This window comes from Convolutriloba macropyga, chromosome 15 (assembly GCF_964194025.1).
Source record: "Convolutriloba macropyga chromosome 15, txConMacr16.3, whole genome shotgun sequence".
NCBI lineage: Eukaryota > Metazoa > Xenacoelomorpha > Acoela > Convolutidae > Convolutriloba > Convolutriloba macropyga.
In genome coordinates, this window is record NC_134482.1 from 3,063,769 (window position 1) to 3,077,490 (window position 13,722).

General features: G+C 37.2%; 1 protein-coding gene across 2 annotated transcripts in view; it reads left to right on the forward strand.

The window, feature by feature from the left end:
* Positions 1-13,722, forward strand: part of LOC142354341 (protein VAC14 homolog) — an 85,133-nt gene that overhangs the window by 57,447 nt on the left and 13,964 nt on the right. For both annotated transcript variants that reach the window (XM_075406614.1, XM_075406615.1), the window contains 3 exons: positions 125-324; positions 693-873; positions 998-1,196. In XM_075406614.1, the coding sequence (XP_075262729.1) occupies positions 125-324; positions 693-873; positions 998-1,196 (580 nt within the window). The remainder of the gene's footprint in view (positions 1-124; positions 325-692; positions 874-997; positions 1,197-13,722) is intronic.

Genomic DNA, 13,722 nt, shown 5'->3' on the forward strand with positions numbered 1-13,722 from the left:
TGAGCAGCTTAAACTGATATCTTATGTGCTTACTGTGAATTCAGATGGTCGCAATAGTTTGACTTACCCACGCAACTATTACTACACAGGTATTAGTATCAATGATACTATGGTGCTATTGCAGGTGCATCACAAGACCCTGAAAGTGTTAGCAGAGATAGCTTCCTCGCCAGCAGCCCCGATGGAGCCCTCTAGTTTGGACATCACTTGTCCGTCCCAGAGGAACATCTACTTCCGCAGTCTCCTCCGTCGACTCCTCGAGAGCTTCTCCGCCTTCCCAGAGCTAACTGACATCGACAGGTGTCACGGCTTATTCATCATTAGGTAAGTCAAAAACATAACGCAATAGTGAGAAAAATAGAATATTTGAATACAGCTAAATTGCCTTGAGAGAATACAACTGTTATTTAGATTTGCTCACAGTCAGCTGATTTCGATTGCTTATCTGAAATGCTTGAATTCCTATTATTGTTTTGATGATTCGTCTTAGACGAATAAGTACATCAGAAGCTGATGTCATCTATTGAGCATAAATTAGATGAAAAACTTGACAGTTAATTTGTGAAGAACTAAAGACGGAGGGATCTGACGAACTTATGATCTGCTTTTAAGAATTTCCTGTCACTTGGGGAATGAGATGGCAATTTGAACATTTTTGAATCTTATTATGCATTTATGTGATGTTGATATAGGAATCTGTGTGCACTTTTGAGTGCGAGAGACGTGTACAGAACCCTATCAGAGATCTTACTCTCCAAGACACAAGAGGAAAGGCCCTTCGTGTCCAAAATGGTTAACTTGTTAAACACAATTCTCATGACCACCCACGAGCTGTTTCACCTGAGAGACGAGCTCAAACATTTCAAACTGCCGGTAAGTAGTAATCTTAAAAATCTCACCCGATCATGCCTAGCTCAGTTCGATTCAGAGAGATCTTTTTTTCACAAACAAATAAAGTTTTGAAAATTAAAATTTTCTAGCACAGATTTTGTTTCAGGATACACGCGATCTGTTCTGCTGTGTGTATCGCACGTGGTGTCTGTGTCCAGTAGCAGCAGTGTCTCTTTGTCTCCTATCGGGGAAGTACAGACATGCATGCAGACTCCTACACCTGTTCGGATCTCTCGAAATTGACGTGGACATCCTCAACGAAGTGGACAAACTCGTGCAGCTCCTAGAGAGCCCCATATTTGCCAGTAAGTGTGTCAGATCTGTTTCGAACTTGTCTCTTCTGTTGCAATTTATTAATTGTCATCAAACAAAGTTTGTAGCAATTACATCAGTCCTGTTTGCCTGCTTTATGCAATTTTCGGTACTTCGAACTTTTCGTATGATTAATAGCTGCGAAGCGATAGCGGTTATTTTTGGGGACATCTTTGTTTTTAATTGCTCTCAAACGAAGTTTAGCCATTATATTAGCCCTGTCGGTCTTTTTTATGCGAATTTTTGCTTGACCGATTTTTCGTCTGACGCTTTTCGTCCTCAAAATTTGGATAAACAGGTAGCTCTCAGCGGGCATTAAGTGCTTTTAGAGCTTTTCAGCTCTGTTTCAGCTCAAATTGTTTTGTAGACTTATACTTATGGTGTCAAGGGTGGTGCTTAGAGGTTGAAGACCCCTCCACTGTTGATCCCCCCACTATTGCCCCCACCCCGCCCCCAGCGCGCTGTTGCCCCCCATCAGCCCGCGGTGCATCCCCCGTTTCTAGCTACTGACCAACAACCGCTCGCTAAAAACACGCAAATTTATACTTTTGCAATTTTTTCAAGCTTTTGAAAATTTTTGACATTTTTTGATTTTTATCAGCCCTAGATGTCAAGGAACCTCCTCTAGGTTCTAATAATAGGTTACTGCATAGTTTTGTATTGGTAATGGAATGATTTCACATTTTAACATCACGAAGGTTAGCATTTTTTTGATAAAACGTGCAATTCTTTTCAAATTTCTTCACATTTGTTTTTCCTTAGTTAGGTCTTTCCAGACCCTCGGGCCAGAAACAATCCTAAGGGGTACAATAATAAGTTACTGACAAATTTTTGATGGCCATTCAATAGTTTTTCAACAGCTTTCAGAAATTTTTTGATAAAACTTGCTGTTTTTCAAGTTTTTGAATTTGGATTTTTTTTTGTTTTTTAGGGTTTTCAGCCTCAAGAGCCAAGGAATCTCCTCTCGGGTTTGAAAATAGTTTACTGTTTAGTTTCTAGATGTAATAGAATGTCCTGCAAGATTTTAACATCACCCATTTTTTTGCATTTCTTTGACAATTTTTGCCTTTTTTTCAATTTGACATTTATAGTCGTTATTCAGGTTTTTGAGCCTCAAGGGTCAGAAAACCTCCGTTAAGGTTTGATGATAAGCTACTGGAAATTTTTTGTTGGTCATGGATTAAAATTCAACTTTTTAATATCACAAGTTTTAGCATTTTTTTTAAACTTGCAGTTTTGAAATTTTATTGTCATTTAGGTTTCTCTAGCCTCAAGAGCTACGGAACTTCCTCTAGTGTTTGATAAAATGTTACTGGTTAGTTTATAGATGTAATGGATTGTTCTTCAAGTTTTTAATCTCAGGAATTAAAACAATTTCTGTGAATCTTTATCAATATATCATTCTTTATGATCCAGTGAAATTATTTCAGGCTTGAAACAGGGATACTAGATAGTCTCTTGAGACAATGAAATGGTTCTTAAGATATTAATATCTTGAATCTTAGCGAGAGTTTTTTTAAATTTGCAATTGTCTCCAAAATTTCTCAATATTTTTTGTCTTTTTCTGAGTTTAACGACCATTACAGACCAACGAAACTTTTTAGTCTTGGATTTTGGTTACTCGCCAGAACTTTTGAGACAAAAAATAGTTTTGAATTTTTTCTGCAAATTGGAAAACTTTTTTAATTTTGCCTTTTTCAGTTTTTTCTATGATTTATTTATAAGGCTGGAAAACTAGAAGTTGCAGAGTTGAATCCCTTTCTTACTTTTTCTGTCAGTTAGGGTTTCTTTCCTTCTCTTTCTCGTTTACGTTTTATCTCTCTCTTTCTCTCTCTATGTAGATGCCGCACATGATTCAGCTGCTGTTATGTGGCGTAATGTCATCATCTCTTATCCTCATTAACAATGAGTTATAGTCGAATTGTTTTGTTCATACATGACTTACAGGCATTTTTTGCAAATCATTGTTAATTGCTCTCAAGGGCAATTTGTACCAATTATATTAATCCTGTTTGTCTCTAATATGCAATTTTATGCTTGGCCTATATTTCGTCTGAACCATTTAACTTTCGTCTTCAGAAACGGGATAAAGAGGTAACGCCCAGTTTGCATTAAGTTCTTATTAAGTTCTCGCAGCCCACTAGTCTTCAAGTTTGCGATTAACAGAAACGGTTTTGGATTTTAATACTAATGGTGTGAAGGGCTGTCCTTAGAAATTGATCCGACACCCCACCCGCCCACCGCACCAACATCAGTACCCTCAACTCATTTTTGCAAACCGGCTTCGGTGCACCTCCGTTGCGCCTTCAATTAATCTAAAGCTAGCCTCACAAAACAGTGACTAGCTACTGATGAGGCCAACCGCTCGTCGGTCGTTTGAGAGCAATTCGCCCGACGTTAATTGGTTATGTTTTATTATAGCTGCGAAGCTGTAAGCTGAGCGGAGCTATGTTACGGTGTCCTTGGTTTTTTTACAAATTAAAGAACTCGAATTGTATTGGGCGCTGTCTTTTTTAAGATCGCTGTTTTTCGTTATATTTTTGTTCACATACCAAAGCCGAAGCCAAATTTTCTGAATTACTTCTTCCCACTAACGGCTTTTGCGCGCATGATGTCGTTTCTCACTCTCTCTCTCTCTCTCAAAATTTTTTGTGTGAGTAGATTTCGATCATACGTGACTTACTTCACTCAATTAAATGACTTCTGCACCTTAAAACTAAGTTTAAATTGAATTAAATTAAGGTCAAAGGAAATTATATGTGTAATAAAGATCTCCAATTAAAGGGATTTTGCGCAATGAATTTTAACAATCTTTATTTATTTATCGCAGAATGTTTTTACCTAGCTTTTTGAGCGGCGTCGATACCTTTTTAAACTTTTATCTATCTGTTTCTATGTCTTTTATCTAGCACTCAAGTCTTTTTTTCGCAGCTATTCCGGCAATATGCCGGCTATGTTTAAAATTCAAAGAATTTGAATTGTATTGTCACGCTGTATTTTTATAAGATCTGTTCACACATTTTAAATGATTTTTGAAGTCAAATTGGTGTTGTGATTTTGGTCACGCCGGAACAGGAAATGGAGCGAAAGAGCGAGTGGTTTTGCGGTTTAAAATGTTTTCACTGGAATATTCAAGTAGAGTAAGACATCGGTGTTTGAACAAAAATTCGCTTTCTCGCTACTGATTTTTGTTCACATGCGGCATTTTCACTTTGATTTTTACTGTTTTTTCATTTTTTGGATCGAATTTTTTCTAAATGGTTTTCTCAATCCATTCATAGTTCATTCAAGGCCTAGTTTTTTTGTTGAAACCAAATTTCCATCTCTCTATAGTGGGTCTTTTGTTCACATTCGGCATTTTGACATTGATTTTCTGATTTTTTTATTTTACCTGATTTTTTAATTAGAAATGGTTTTACCAATTCACTCATAGTCCCATTTCCCAGTTCTAGGTCATTTTTTGGTCAATGAAAATAATTTGAACTGCACGTCAGGACTTGTCCGGCTATGTTTTTATAATTCGTCGTCTCCATCAATGATTCTGACTACCTGACTTCTTGGAATAGACTTTTTCAATGACTTCAGTGACTTCTACTGCTTTGCTATTAAAATTTGTGTGCGTGAAGTCATTTCTGTTTTTAGGTCTTTTGCGTGACTTACCTCACTCGAAAAATGACTTCTGAACTCACTTATGAAACTTTTATATTTTGTGAACATTTACTAGTTAAAGATCAATAGTGTGCATTTCGAGTTTTTGATTTGGAATATCAATTTAGAAAAAGCTCTTATAGGGCGTTTTCTTTTTAGACCGTATGTGTCATAAAGTTGACAGTCTGAATGCAACCCAAAATGTCTAGTGGTCTTTTACAGGACTGGTGGTCTATCTGTCAATCTTATTAAGGGACGCCGCAGCTTTTCAGCCGGTTCTTAGCGCTCCTGTTTTTACAATTCAAAGAATTTGAATTGTTTTGGGTCGCTGTCTTTAAGATCTGTTCACACATTTTCATGATTTTTGAAGTCAAATTGGAGTAGTGATTTTGGTCACGCCGAAACAGGAAGTGGAGCGAAAAAGCAATTGGTTTTGCGGCCTGAAATTTTTTAACTCTAATTTTAAAGTAGAGTGAGAGAACGGTGTTTGATTAAAAATTCGCTTTCTCGCTAGTGATTTTTTTGTCAACATGCGGCAATTTCACTTTGATTTTTACTGTTTTTTTCGTTTTTTTGGATCAGATTTTTTTCTTAATGGTTTTGCCGATCCATTCATAATTCATTCTAGGCTTAGTTTTTTTGTTTAAACCAAATCTCACTTTTTCGCTAGTGGTTTTGTTCACATGCGCAATTTTAACTTTGATTTCGTTTTTTTTTAAATTTTTTTTATCAGTTTTTTTAGAAATTGTTTTCCCAGCTCTCTCATAGTTCCTGTTAGGTCTAGTCTTTTGTTTAGCCAATGAAAGTTCTTAGAATTGTAAGTCAGACTTTTCCTGCTATTTTTTTTTTACTTCGGATAAAAATTTTTCGGCTTACCTCATTTTGCCGTCTTTTCGACATTTTGCGTGAAGTTTTTTTGACTTCGCTAGGCTAGTTTCATTCTTCTTTCTTTCTGCTAAAAGTGTTTTTTGGCAGCAGTTACTCAGCAAAGCAATTCAAAATCAACAGAGTCAGTATCAAAAAAAACGAAATCAGAAATAGAGACGGGATAAAACCATAAAGCCCGATTTTAGATGCCCGTTAGTCGAAATTTGTTCTTAGTTACCATCTCTAATGCTTATTGGTATTATACTAGCCCATGTGTGGTCACTACGAAACAGTAGCATGTTCAGCACCAAAATAGTTTGCACTTTAAAATTGTTTGTACAAAAATCAATTTTTCACTAGTTTTTCTCTTCTTTCAATCCCAATCTTGGTTATGGGGATCAACGGCGGCTATTTTCCGGCAAGCTGCTGGGTATGTTTTCTTTAGTTGTTTCAATGCATGGAAGGCCACAAGCGTCTATCGCGGCTATTTTCCGGCAATCTGCCGGCTTTGTTTGTTTTTATAGCTGCGAAGCTGTAAGCTGAGCGAAGCTATATTGCGGTGCTCTTGGTTTTTTTGTTTCGTCGTCTGACGCTCTTTTTTCGTTTTACATTTCTTCACACAGCAAAGCTGAAAAAGTCAAATTTTCTGAATGACTTCTTCCTCTCACTAACGGCTTTTGCGCGCATGACCTCATTTCTCACTCGCTTTAGCAAAAGTTTTTTGTGTGATTAGATTTTGATCATACGTGACTTACCTCACTCAAAAAAATGACTTTTGCACATTAAAACTTAAGTTTAATTTGAATTTGTTTAAGGTCAAAGGAACTCATATGTGCAGTAAAGGTCCCTAATAAGAGGCTTCTGCGGAATCAAATTTAGCAAGCTTTATTAATTTATCGCTGAATGTTTTTACCTAGTTTTCATTTTTTTCAATTTCAGATTTTTTTTTCAATTTAGATCTGTATCTGTTTCTATCTCTATTATATGGCTCGCAAGTCTATTCTTTCGCAGCTATTCCGGCAATCTGCCGGCTATGTTTTGTCGTCTGACCATTTGACTTTTCATCCTCAAAAATAGGATAAACTGATGAATCCCGGACCCGGGGAATTAAATTTCTCTGAGAGCCTCACGGTTCATTGGTATCTAAATTTGCTATTCACGGAAACGCTTGGTGTAACGGTCGGTTGTAATAGTTTGACCACCGCCCACTTAACCCCACCACCACACACACACACCTCTTTATGGCTTTGTGAAATCATCGTCTTCCCGGCGTCTTCGCTTCTGTTACGACCATTTGATCACGCGCCGAGAAGTCAGGGCGACTTTTGGTGACTTATACCACGTTGCACTGAATTTTCTGTTTTTTCTCACCTGCAGCCTTTTGACTTCTGAATTCACTGTTTCTGCTCGTTATTTTTGCAAATGCCATTGAAGCCAATAACGTGTTCTAATGGCGCTGAGTTGCTTTTTGCGAATATCTCAACGGGCGGCTTAAAGTTTCTTGACAAGTACAGTTTTCTATGAATAGCCGCCGTCAGCCTCTCGGCGGCTATTATTCAGGCGCTCTCCTCTTTTTATTCGCTTTACCTTTTGATCACGTTTTTCTTTTTACATGAGTCACACTTGACTTCTAACTTACTTAACTCACTGTTTCAACTGAATAGATTTTAAATTCTTTCACGTATTGAATTACGTTATGTAGAGAATACGGTCAAAGTGAAAAGAGCTAATTCAAAAGAAACGGGATAAACATCAGCTCGGTCATAATGCATTAGATTATCAAAGTTCATTGAAGCGATTGTAAGGTCGCATTAGGATTATGCTTGATAGCCTTCAGTTTAGAAGCTGAATTAAGTGTAATTTTAGAATCGAGCTGAATATACAGAATTTACAAACCAAATACTTAATTCTGTTAATTTCTATTTCTTAATTTTCTTTTCCTGTTTCGATCCCAATGTCCGTCAAGCGAGTCAACAGTGGCTTTTTTCCGGCAATTTGTCGGCTATGCTATAAATAGTGATTGTCAGATTATAAGGTATCGGTTTTTGGATTGTTATTCAGGACTTGTCCTGCTGTGTTCTTTAACATTGTCAAACAAAAGTATTTTCTCTTTACCTTATTTCACAGCTTGGTTATCATTCTGAGATTTTTTTAATGACTTCTCATGGCTAACTTTATTTTTTAGCTCAGTGTGAGCAAAGGGAATTTAAACAGCAGTTGCTCACAAAATCAATCTAAATTGAGCAGGGTCATTATTGACAAACGACTGCAAAGTTAGAAAGGGGAAAAACCCAGAGAGCAGGTTTAGATGCCCTTTTTTGAATTTGTTCCCAGGTCTAGTATTTGTTGGTATCAATACTAATATTATCTGGATATTCTCTCATTGAGAAACAGGATTATGTTTAACTACACAATTAGGCACAAAAGCACGCAATTTAGTTTTATATTTATATAAAAATCGTTTTTTTTTACTCTCATTGCAATCCTACTAAGCGGCTATTTGCCTATTCGATAATAACCAAAGCGGGTGACTAAAACTCAACGACTATCCTTTTTAAATGTGCTTGTACTATTTTAGCTTCCTCTTATTGTAGGGTAGCAAATGACGAGTGAGGTTGGAGATCGCGTATTGTGCATTTTCATTTTTTTAACCACGTTTTCCGGTTTTTCCCAGCTCCAATTCGACAAAAGTTTTGGGCTTTTAGAACTTGTGTAAAGGAGCTGATACTCATTCTGCTCTAATAATGCTTCATTTTCAATTTTAAGATGCCTCGAAAATGATAATTATGACAATACAAGTGCAATGAGGGTGTAAAAATATGAAAAATGTGCACTGTGATATTTTGCGGGAGGGGGAAGGAAAAGAATGGCCAGAGTCAATCAGATCTGTTTGGCCTATTGAGAATTCTTAATTGTGTAGTTAACAGCTATTTTGGTAGCCTATGTATTGTCCAATTATGCCAGAGGTGTCCTTTAGGTGATAGGATTGCACTGTTCTCTTCTCTTCTCTTCTCAATCTGTATTTACCACTAACCACCTTTGGGCTTATTGATAGGCTTTGGGTAGGCGGGCACCTGCAACTGCGGGCAAAGACAAAGACACCCTCAAGAACACTCTCTCCCTAATTTCAAGCCTATTTCACCAATACCACCACCGCCACTACTACAATTACTGCTCTCTTTTGCGTTCTAGTCGTGTACTATTACCACCTACACTCATAATGCCTCCTACTTCTACCCCAACCACCATTACTTCTAACCCTGAGCCCTCAGCACCAGTACCAACCTTGTCTCTTCTCTCTTTTCCCGTTTTCTCTCTCTCTCTCTCTCTCTCTTCCTCTCCGTTCTGTGTGTGTCTATCGCGGCTCTTTACTACCCACTGAGTTAAGGATTAGTGTGGTTCCCTTTCATTAAATAATTCATGCGTTCTGAGTCTAAGTCCGGGATCTAATAAATGGAAGCGAACAGCGTTGATCTTTTGTTATTACTACTGCTCTTTCTCTCTCTCTCTCTCATTCTCTATATATCTATCAGTAACTACCAGCACCTCCTCTGCCCTCCTAATCAATCTTTCAAAACTACCTGTCCTCTTTAGTGTTGCTACAAACCCCACTCTTTTCTCCCCTTGTGCTCTATGTTGAGAAATGAACTTCCAATTTCATGGTCCGCGCCCTAAATTGCTTCCCAATGCCATTGTGTGAAATGCATTGTTGACAGAAGTATTAAAGGGAGCCAGTTATTCGGAACAGGGAATTGAAATGGGCAACAAAGAGGGAACAAATGAATTGGAAATGGAAGCAGTTAGTTGGTAATAATGTAAACCAACTCTGGCTTCCAATCCGGTTTATAACTGGTCAGCAATTGACATCCCAGCATATCTTTTGTCCTAATTTGCTCAATTGATTCTCTAAATTCCATGATTTATTTTCTTTAGCCAAAAGAATTAATGCCTGCCTTTTTATGCCTTTCCTAGTTGAAAAATGGGACCAGATTGGGCAATTTCAGATAATTTTTTCGTAACCGATTTTTTGGCAAGTGGGGGGTTATAAATTTTCCTATTTGATGATTATGAAAAAGTTAGTTTTGTGAACTTAACGCGGATTAGTTATCAAAATTGAACTCTTTAACTTAAAACAAAAGTAAAATGACGGTTCACCAGGATTGGGAAAAGAAATATTGTTTCTGGAGTTTAAGTGCAAATTCGGCTTTGAAAGCTTTTAAATTTTGAATAGGGGTAACTTGCTAAGTCACGTGGACATGATTTACGACTTGGAATAGGTGAACTGCTCTGCCTATTGATAGCTGTTGGGCTAATGCCCTTTCGAGGGCATTTTAGCCAATTGGCTCATTATCGAATTAGATCTGTCTTCGTTTCGTTTATGGTTGCTTTGATACGGTATTAAGCAGGTAATGTTTTCACTCGGCGGTATTCATCTACACGGCCTCGCTCAATCTGAACTTAAAATGTGTAATGTATTTTATCTTTTCATGCGCTAACTCAAATTTCCTGTTTTCAGTATAACAAAAATTTTAAGCCCTGGTTTCCTTGAAAGCGATACTGAGGATCCCATTTGCATTTCGATCCAATTAGTTTTTCACTTAGAGTATTGGTTTTAATTTCTGGCCTAGACTGAAAATCAACAATTTTTACCCTGTAACGAGAAACGAATTAAGAAAAAACTAAGTCTTTTTAGCAAACGTGACAACTCGTTTCTCATTGTTGATTAATAGCTGAGCAGAGCTATTGTTGGCCTCCTTTTTGCTTCTCACGACTAGACGACCGTTTAAGACCCGGAATTTAATGAGAAATGGTGTTGTTGACTGTTTCCTAAACAGTATGAGAGACGATGACAAGGCCCCGATAGCCGAATGTTTAATACCTCAGTCGACGTGATGGAATCGAACTCAGATCGGGTTTCGAACCCTACCTTCGGCTGATGTTTTCGCACCTCTTGCACCCATTAAGAGCAATTTATCTAGGCTACAGCCCCTGAATCAAATTGCTCCACCTGTCATTCGAGAGCAATTTTGCCGACGTTAGTCTGTTTGTTTGTTTTTTAATAGCCGCCCTCATCTTCTCAGCTGGCTATTATAGCGCTCCTTTTTTTACTTCGTCGAATAAAAAAATGTTTCGCTTTACCTCATTTTGCCGCTTTTTCAACATTTTGCGTGAAATCTTTTTGACTTCTCTCGGCTTGTTTCACTCTTCTGTCATTCTGCTCAAAGTCTTTTTAAACAGCAGCTGCTCAGCAAAGCAATTTAAAATGAAGAGAGTCAGTATAAAAAAAATCAAAGTCAGAAATAGAAACGGGATAAACCCATAAAGCCCATTTTTAGATGCCCGGTACTTGAACTTTGTTCTCATAAGTTTTAGTTACTATCTATAATGCTTATTGGTTTTGATACTAGCCCCTGTAGCCTCTAACTGAGAGACAGGAGGGTGTTCAATTACGAAATGACATCAAAATAAATCGCACTTAAAATGTTTTTATACAAAAATCTATTTTTGTTGATATTTTCTTTTCTTTCAATCTCAAGAGTTATGGGAATCAACAGTGGCTATTTTCCGGCAATATGCGGTGTATGTTTTATCACAAAACCAACCAGGAAGTCTCGCAAAGCGTGGTTGTAAGGTGTCTAAGTTTTAATTGCTCTTGAACGAAGTTCATAGCTATTATTGTAAACGTGTGTGTCTTTTTTATGCAAGATTTTTGTTTGACAATTTTAACTTTTCGAGTGACTTTTACACCCCTGAATTTTTGCGTTTGATGTTATCCAGAATTCTCTCTCAATCACAATTTCAGGCAGCTGAATTCAATTGGCGGCAATTTAATACTAAAAGTCAAATGAAAAGTGCGCCAAAACTGGTGCCATTTTTTACTTTAAATCTTAATAGTGTTATATGTTTACCTCTAATGTGGTTATTTGAAGCCCACTATTAAACTTCTAAGTCCCATTTAGGCTCCCCCTCCCTCCCCTCCCCCTAGCAGGCTGCAATTTATTAGAGCTCCCACTAGTTCGAGCAATTCTTCCGACGTTAGTCTGTTATGTTTTCACAGTTCCTATCAATTAAGTTTTTTTGTTCTTGTTAGGTATTTTGACACCTTTTTGGCAATAATACAATTAACTTTTTTATGTAGGTGCTAGTTAGTTTAAGGACTTTTAAAAGAAAGATCTTTAGTTTTTGCGGAATTGCTTTGGCTACGTTTTTCGATGGAGATTTAATGTTGTTCGAAATGTTAAATCGAGCAAAAAAGAGTATATTCTTGGTTCTCTTGATACCTGTTATTGAAAGAGAGCAGAAAGAATGTGCGCAAAGTTTGCATGTCTGGAAAATGTAATCGGGTGTTTTATAATAACCCAACTTTTATTTGATTGATCGAGATATTTTTAACTTCCGAAAACACTCCGACTAAAACTAGTCAGTTGTGTTCAAACTTGGTTTCCTTCAAAGTCAAATCATTACTAAATTTGGCTTGAATAATTGCTCTCAAACGAAAATTGTAGCAATTATATTAGTCCTGTCGGTCTTTTTTAATAAGATTTTTCGCTTGTCCGATTTTCGTCTGACGCTTTTGACTTTTCGTCCTCAAAAACGGTATAAAAGGTAGCGCACGGAGGGCTTTAAGTTTTTTTAGAGCACTAAGTCTTACTATAGCATCCTCATGCCCCAGGTGGCTACTACCGAAGCCAACCGGTCGTTTGAGAGCAATTAGCTCCGACGTTAGTCGGTTATAATTAATATAGCATAACTCGCTCTAATTTCGGTTAGCATTATATTTCAGGCTTTTAACGGTCAGGGGTTTGCTGACGGACACAATTTTCTATTTAACCAAAATCCTTACTATTTTGAAGTTTATAAAGTTCGAAACTTTAATTTTTTCGTGGATATTGCTCTTATAATGCTCTTATGATAATACATACGTCAGCTTTAAGTTCTGAAATAAGCGCGATTTGACGTTCAAGTTCCCCTAATTGATAGCAAGTACTCAAACCAAATTTGTACGTCCGTCTTTTAAAGTGGGCGGGGGTAATTTCTCAACCTCTGCTTTTTAATCCACCCCAAGGCAGGTGCTGAAAATGAAGAAAAGTCACCCACATATACAGTCTTTTATAACTTATTAACTTACAAATCGAATTAACCATTATTAACCATAATAATTATTTTTGTGTGAACATTTGTTGTTTACAAAGTAATCGCCAATTTGTGTATATCACAAGCTTTACTGTCAAAATTTTACTTCATAGAAAATGTACCCTGGGTTTCAATCAGGTTGTTATTTCTGGAAATTGTTTTACTTTTTACTTTTCACTTTTACCCCACAACCCCGCCAACTGTTATCAAAATTTTGGTTTTTTTAAAAGTATTTTTCACTTAATTTGTAGCAATTTTATTAGTCCTGTCGGTCTTTTTTATGCGAATTGCCTTTTGACCGATTTTTCGTCTGACGCTTTTCGTCCTCAAAATTGGGATAAACAGGTAGCTCTCAGCGGGCATTAGGTGCTCTTAGAGCCTGTATCAGCTCAAACTTTTTTGGAGACTTATACTTAGACTTATGGTGTGAAGGGCGGTTCCTTGAGGTTGAAGAAACCCCCACTGTTGACCCCCCACTATTGCCCCACCCCGCACTGCGCTATTACCCCCCCCCCCCCCCCACCCCAGTGATTCCCCCAATCAACCCCCAGTGACGCCCCCCCCCCCCCCCTCCCGTGGCTAGCTACTGACGAACTAAAAACGCAAATTTTTACTATTTTGCAATTTTTTCAAGCTTTTTGAAAAATTTTGACATCTTTGATTTTTATCGGTCCTAGGTGTCAAAGAACCTCCAAATAGGTTACTGAATAATTTCTAGATTAAATGGAATATCTTGCAATATTTTAACATCAAGAGTTTTAGCATGTTTTTGATATTTTTTGCCATTTTTTCCAATTTTTTATTATTTATGGTCATTATTCAGATTTTTCGAGCCTCAAGGGTAAAAGAAGCCTCCGTTAGGGTTTGATG